At 41.9% G+C, this 7,839-nt stretch overlaps 1 protein-coding gene across 1 annotated transcript in view; it reads right to left on the reverse strand.

Moving 5' to 3' along the window:
* NWD2 (NACHT and WD repeat domain containing 2) overlaps positions 1-6,502 on the reverse strand; it is a gene marked incomplete at its 5' end in the record, with an annotated part of 33,113 nt that extends 26,611 nt beyond the window's left edge. The window contains one exon of the mRNA XM_078775233.1: positions 6,401-6,502. Coding sequence (XP_078631359.1) covers positions 6,401-6,502 — 102 coding nt within the window. The remainder of the gene's footprint in view (positions 1-6,400) is intronic.
* Between the last annotated feature and the right edge of the window lie 1,337 nt (positions 6,503-7,839).

Here is a 7,839-nt window from a genome sequence, read left to right on the forward strand (position 1 = left end):
AGAAATCAGCCACAAATTGATGGAACTAGATAACTAAGAATGGTGTACCTTTCATGCATTGCCGAGTGCTTTCGTTATACGAGATGGTTATAAGAATTTTATCCCAACATTATATGGACTTGCAATATGTTTTCCAAGCTAATGATGCTTCCTTCCTGGAGGATACGACAAGCATTTCTCGGATCTACAAGTTACTGTTACATGGAGACACAATTTGGCATAAGTACTCGTATTAATTATCCGATTCCATATTTGTTTTTCTGACTGAAAATTTTCAAAAACTGGAAAGTTTTAGTCAAAATGTCCCAAGGTCCACGAGTCTTGTTGAACAATAGCGTTATTCGATGAACTCATAACATACACGTCGAGAGAACGAATGATCATCGTCAAACTCCCATGTCAGATTGAGTGAAATGAGCCTTCAAGAGTATAAATGGTATCAATGTCCAACACACCCTGACATTATCTACTTCGTCTAATTTGTCACCGGACAATCGAGCAAACTTAATCGCAGCTGGAAGTCACAAACCCATCACAAATGTGACTGTTACACTGTCACATTTGACACACAAATGTGTCACAAATGCATCCCGCATTGTTTATATTCCACCGGCATGACGACAAAAGAGGGCACCCAACCATGGCATGAAAGGATTTTAAGTGACCTGATTGTAGAACCATTTACACCACAGATATCATTTGTGCTCACAATATACATTACTTTATCGATCTCGACCATTCATATGTTGCTCAATACCCGTGCTCCATACCGTAATCACTTAGGATTTTCACTTTAAGTCACTTCATCACTTTGCAGATGTCACTTTAGGTCTCTTCATCACACTCAGCTTTGCTCTTTAAACTGTCAATTCAGGGCCAACTCCTTGACTTGTTTACAGATTTGATCCAGATACAAACAGCGAGTTTGCTCTCATTCACATTCCGTCTTTTGCTTCACCTTTGAAGGCTAATGTCCCCCCAACGATCCATGTTGATCTTGGAATTCTTGGTTTATAGCAATGACCTTTCTGGCTCTCCAGAGAATCATCTGCACCACTCTGCAGCCGACAACCTTGTGCTAGAAAAAGAGGCACCCCTATCTCAGAATGTGGATAAAATGAGTAAAAGGTGAATTTCCTGGATCATGTCATCCAATGCTGGGAACGTCTTACCACTTGACTCTTTCTCCAAAAAGAGAGGACAGCAAATCCTCCAATTTATTTCCCTGGTTATCCTCAACTTGTCTGAGGATAAACAATATAACTCAACTTGCCTACAAACAAGGTCGGTCAACTCTTCCAAATACTTCATCGTACAAAGACCTTTCTTCGTTGCGATAAACTCAAAATAGTGTTCAATACATGCATCCAAAGTACCATGGAGTATCGGTGCCATGAATGTTCGGCAGATGTGTGGTGACCTCCTATATTCCACCTTCAGTACCTTCAGTTTGTTCCACAGGTGAGAAAAAAGAGGAAGGAAAGAGTGGAGGTGAGCAGTGATCCTGGATTTAGGTAGTTTCATCAGAAGGGGGTTGATAGTGTACCATGTATGACCTGCAGAAACCTGGGGGTGGGAGGTGTGAGAGGTGACATGGGGAACAAAGCATGGAAAGAGCAGAGGATGTAAGACCAGAAATGTGGTGGTGGAAGACAGAGAGATCATCGACTATCTGTAATGGCGAAGTGATAGGCCCATAAACTCAGCTTCAACATGAGAGACTCCAACAAATTTGAAGGCCTTGGTTTCCATGGCATCAAGCTGAACAAGATGTGAAGCAGGCGAGCCAACCCATAGGGGAGAGCAGAGAGCTGATGTAAATGTTCAACAACTCTGGTAGGTATATTGTTTTGGTCCTACTTTCTTGAATGTTCTGTGACATGACATGCCTACTACACTTCTTCCCAGCTCCTTTGCCCTTTTCTGGATTCTGTAATAGGCTGTGTAGTGGTTAGGCCACTTATGCATAGCCCTGCACAAATATTCTGTAATAACCAGCCAGACCAAAGAACACGCAAAGCTCAGATAAAAGTCTAAAATGTAGGTTGTGAGATCTGCTCTGTGACGTCGTGCTCACTGAAGAGGATCATGCAGGAGTGCCTGTCACACTTTCGCACCAGAACTATTAAACCTCTCTTGTGGACTCTTCCATTCCACTTGTTGTGGGGGTGGGAGGGATGCAAGTTGTACTTGGACTGATCAAAGGTGAGGGAAAACAAACTGGAACTCCCATTGACTCAATGCAGTGGTAAAAACTGCTCTGACACACTCGTTTATTTTGAAAAAATGAACGTAAAGAAAACTTCCATGATATTGTTACATGGAAGGGAAGGGGCAAGGGGGTGGGGAGAGTTCCATAGCTAGACTGTGGTAAATGTAACATGGTCCGTGTGTTTCAAGTAGGTTAGATTGCAATGCACCAGGGACCTGTCAGGGTACGTCATTTTGTTACACATGATGCTGAGGCAGCATATGTAATTCATAGACAGGAAAGTAAGGGTAATATTGTATGAGTAAACACCTCTTGTTTGCAGGCGGGACCAGGTGAGGACTTCCCATCACAAAAAGGCACACGAAAAAAGTGTCACATACTTCAAAAAGGGCGTCACCATCCCTCTGGCTGATGTGTTCAAACCATGGTAGTGTAATGCACTGTATGGTCCTGAAGCAGGGAAAATCATTTATTTTTATTGGGCATGGGCGGGACAGCCTGGTCCGGCCAGAAGTGCCAGACGTTCAAGATATGAAAGCCTTTCAAGATATGCCTTTCAAGATATAGCAAAGCCTTTCAAGATATGAAAGGAGGAGAAAAGGACTGGCGTGTGAAGAAGAATAAGCAGGGTGGTTTGAGACGAAGAAGAAAGGCCTTGAAAGGAGAGAACGGACACCATAGCTCCTGGCGTGCTGAATGAGGGTTAATAAGAGGTGCTGGATTGTCTCGTCTTTGACTTACTTTGTCGCTGGCCTCCATAATGGGCTATATCATTGCCTACCATCCTGTACATCATGCCAAAGGAAAGTCCATGCCTGTAATTTTAATGTTTGTGCAAGTGCTATCTGTGGTGCCTAGTGTAGATTATGTGTTATTTATTTCTCATCCATGTACATGAGTTTACGTGTCCCCATTTCCCTCTGTGTTTTTGTTGATTGACATGCTTTGTTCTGAACTGCTCAATCCCGTCCACATTTTCCCCCAATATTCTTTATAAATAAACCTTTAAAAAGGTAAGAAACATGCTCGATCCATCTGCCTCCAATCCAATTTTGGCTCATTTGGGCGACCTTGGGGAACTGTAAAGTTGTAAATGAAGGTGAACATAGTAGTAGTTCGAAACCGTTTGGTCGTTTCCTGGGCCAAAGGATCCCAGCGCAGGCAGCCCGTATGAACGGAGGCCGTCTGACGTGACAATATTTACAAGAAGCTATTTATCGTAAAAACAAAACACTATTTTGTTGACAATGTGTAAGCATGATATTATTGCACAACAGACTATAACAGAACTACAATGTGCTGAATAATCAGGCAATAGGTGTTTTGTACTTTTACAAAGCAAAGCTTTGCTGTCACTGGAAACTGTAAAGGTTGTGTTAATGGTTCCATTTCCAGAGATAACCCAACCCCAAGGGTTGCTGTATTGGAAGTCCCCTGTCTGGACTGAGGAAGCAATGACCATGTACAACTTCAATTATGTTGGAACTTGTATTCCCACTGGGACGCCATTAAACCTGAAAATAACAATGTTCAATGTTCCTTAATTAGAAACTGTTCATGTGAGTATTAATCTGCTTGAAATCCATTTTCAATTTGGTTTTTACCACATATTACTAAGTGCACACATGATCCTATCTTCACTCCCAAAATGGTCTTTTCTCCAGCCTGTGCCATGTACTTTCCAATTCAAATAGAAATGAAGGACATCTCATTTGTACTTTCTGTACTGTTCTCGACTTATCTATTCTGTATTGATAAACTATTATTTAAATCTACTCTAATTTCTAACTGTCATCCTAGGGTATTGTATTTTCCATAGGTAGGGTATTGTATTGTCACGTCTGAGGCTCCAGTTAACACAGTATACCTCAGCACTGAGACCATTAGTCTCGGGATATGGTCAAACAATCTTTTATTGCATTGCGTTCAATAAATTCTGCAACTTTACTGTTACCCAAGGATCATTCAATTGGGCCGAAATCGATGGTAAATACACACAAAAAGCAGATATCACAAACACATTGTCTTACCTTATAAAGGGTTTAATTTGTATAGAAAAGTACAGGGAAGAGGATAGACAAGACGTTATAAATAACGGTACAAACCAAGCGAATCAAGAGGACACAAAGAGGTAAATGGGAACACGCAGACGTATATACATATATGAGAAATAATGCTGCCCCTAAGCCACAGATCACACTTATGCAACAAGATATGAAAGCAGGCGAGACTTCCCTTTGTCTGCAATGTGCAGGGTGGACACATGACTCAATGCAGTCGGATTTGGAAACCAAGTGCAAGATGAGAGCCAGTGACAAATTCGGTCCAAAGACGAAGTAACACTGCCACGAGCAGCGCTAGCGCCGAGTAATATCTAAGATGCAGAAAGCCAAACAAACAAACATGCTCTTCTTCTTCACCACTCCAAGTGACGTGGATTGTTCCCCTCTTCAAAAACAAGGATCAAGTCAATTCTACACAGACAAAGCCATGATCAGTCTCCTCACAAAACTCCTCCATGAACACCATGCTCATCACACTTCCACGCGATCCTCTTCTTCCTCCTCCTGGATGCTGTTCTCTGGGCAGTCGTGCCCACGGGATGGCCCCGATAAAAAATAAATTTACATTGGCACTTCCGGCCCCACAGCACACTGCACCATCGTGCTTGACACACACTGGCCAGTCAAATCATAACGGCCTGGTAGCACATGTATGTGCCCCTGTGATGGGAAATCCTCAACCAGCCCCGCCCTCAAACAAGAGGCGATTACTCATTCAAAATTAATCTATCTACCCTATCTATAAATTACATACGCTGCCTCCTCAGCGTCACGTGTAACAAACGACTTACTCTTGCAGGTCCCTGGAGCACGGCAATCTAACCTACTCGAAACACACAAACCATACTACACTTACCACAGTGTAGCTATGGATCCTCCCTTACCTTTCCTTCCATGTAACAGCATTATAAGTGAAAGGACATTGAGCTGCTTGCTGTATTTGCTTGCACTTTCCTTGCGAGCATAAAATATTCAAAGATCTAGTCTATTAAGCAAACAACCATCCCATCTGTCATACTGATTATATATTACTACAGTTTGTCGTATCTATAGGATGTACTGCAGAAACTCACCCTCCCTGCTCCAGCACTCCTCCCAGCCAGACAACTTGTATCATCAGAAATGACAAGAGTGATGCCATTCCACTAACCACACCACCTCCAAGTTACGCTTCAAGTCACAAATACTCATGACGTATTATATTAGATGTGTTGTCATTCCTTATCACCATATCTGGATCAAAATCCTGGAATGGCCTTCCAAGTATCATCACATGTTAGCCATCCTTACAGGAATTGCAGCCATTTAAAGCAAAGGCCCACTACAATCTTCTCAGAGCAACTTAACAGTGAGCACTAAATGACAACTATAAGCAACACAATTTAATCCTGTAAGCAGATTTTTAGCCTGGTGTTGGTTTAGCGGTTAGGGTGCCGGCTTGGGATCCTCGGATCCTGAGTTCAAATCCTGGTCGATTGCTGAATTAATGCCAGGGGGGTTGACTCAGCCTGTCATCCTTCCGAGGTCGGCAAATTGAGTACCAGCTTGCTGGGATGAATGATCCCGGTGTGTACCCCGGTTTAGAATAGGTACACCGTATCCCTGCGCATCGTAAGAGCGTGACCAAGGGTTGGCGACAGGAAGGGCATCCGGCCATAAAAACATTGCCTCAAACAGGGAACCATGATTGTCATTGGGCCCGCAAGGCTAACCCCTGCTCTAGCGGGGAAAATGGCCTTAAAACGATCATTCATTCATTCATTCATTTTGAACGAGAAAAAATATTTAAGAAAAAACTCTCACAAGGGTAGGCCTTTAGTTCAGTACCCTGGCCAGTGATGCTGAATTCCTGCCTCTCCATTGGACATAATCATCATTATATCTGCAGTGTCTGTGCCATCAGAACATATGAAGTGATGTTCTAACACCATATATCGCTTCAATGTCAAGGTTTGATTACCTCAATCAAGGAAAGGTGCTCATTTAAAATAAAATACAGAGAAAATACTGAGGTCAATATACTGAGATAATAACTCTGCTGGGCAAATGACCAGAAATAATGACAACAGAACGTATTTTAACTCTGTTGCTAAGAACGCCTAGTAATCAATAATTGCAGGCATACCTGGAAGTCCAGGCCGTAGTTGTCCCGGCAAAACTCACGGAGTTTGGGAATGACGTGCTGGTGAAGTGCACGGCGCTCAGCCTCAGTGTCTGGAGAAGCACAAATAAGTTCCAATCAAGCAATCTTTTCTTGGACAAAAAAAGGCAATTTTTTTTCTTCTGATTTTTGACATACTGGAAAATGTTAGTTAACATGACTCAAAAGATTACACAAGGCAAAAGGTCCAGCATCAGTGTAATGGAACAATCATAAATGTAGACAAAATATTTTAAGGTGGAAAAAGATCATCGTCCAACTTCCTACGTGTTCCCTGTTTTGACAATGCCAATTGACCCTCATCGTGCCTCTTTAAATGATCAAAAAGCAAAACTGGAAAATGTTGTAAAATAGAAGAAGACCAAGACATGCTCAAGCTTCACAGATGACTCAACATCATATTGTGTTCAAATACTCACTCTTTACATTCGAACCATCTACCGTGTCTGTCCCCCTTCATAAGGACGATTTGAGTCGGGTTTTAAAGGCCAATCTTTTAACATGAATGTGTGTTCACTATGGTCTATCTTTGTGGATAAAACAAACTTGAAAAACATTTTCCATAAAAGAGTAATTACATCTCTTCTATTGGAATTGCAGACGGTGACTTGCAAACCGAGCCTCAAGGGCGGTGTACAGAAGCATCTTTTTTTAAAATAACAATAAATACAAGGTGCAGGGAGATGACATTTTCTGCACGTGATGTACAACACACGCAGAGTAAAACGAGTGTTCATTTACATCCGTAGGATGTCTAATAAATAAAAAAAGATATAAGCACACCTGAGACTAGGCCGAGGCTTCAGACTTTGGCACGCTCACTTGGCTGCACCGTCGAATAAACTGTTCCAACCGGTCATTTTTAAAGTGCTTTTAGATTAGCTATCTTGTAAAAGCAGAGCAGAAAGGAGGCTAAACAATCGAACATGATAAATGTTGTGGATTGAGTGGAGGGGAAAACAAAGTTGGAAGGGAAGAGTCACTGGTCTACCTTGCTATAGGCCTAGTGTATTCAAACTTTACCCTAGTCAGTTGGAGGCTGTACAATGAACGATTGGCCAATATACTCCATTTGTATCATGGGTGAACGATCAATATGGTTGGATGATCAATCTCATCGAAGGTAATATCACGATGTTGGATCTGGTGTGAAAACTTATGTGCTTAACAACTTCGGAATAAAATTTATTTTAAATTCAAGTGAACTTTATCCAAAGATTAGTTGAGTTGGCAAATGTTTTTGGAACTCAGCAGCACAGAGTTCCCATCTGCGCATGCACCGATCATAATGCGCTGTTTCAAATCTAATATGCTATGTGTGCATTTGTCTGTTGTGTGCTAATGTCTTTGTAATTCATGTAAATGTACATGGATGTTCACTCTACTCTACTTATCCTGCATGT

The sequence above is a fragment of the Myxine glutinosa genome, chromosome 4 (assembly GCF_964187855.1).
Source record: "Myxine glutinosa chromosome 4, kmMyxGlut1.1, whole genome shotgun sequence".
Classification (NCBI taxonomy): domain Eukaryota; kingdom Metazoa; phylum Chordata; class Myxini; order Myxiniformes; family Myxinidae; genus Myxine; species Myxine glutinosa.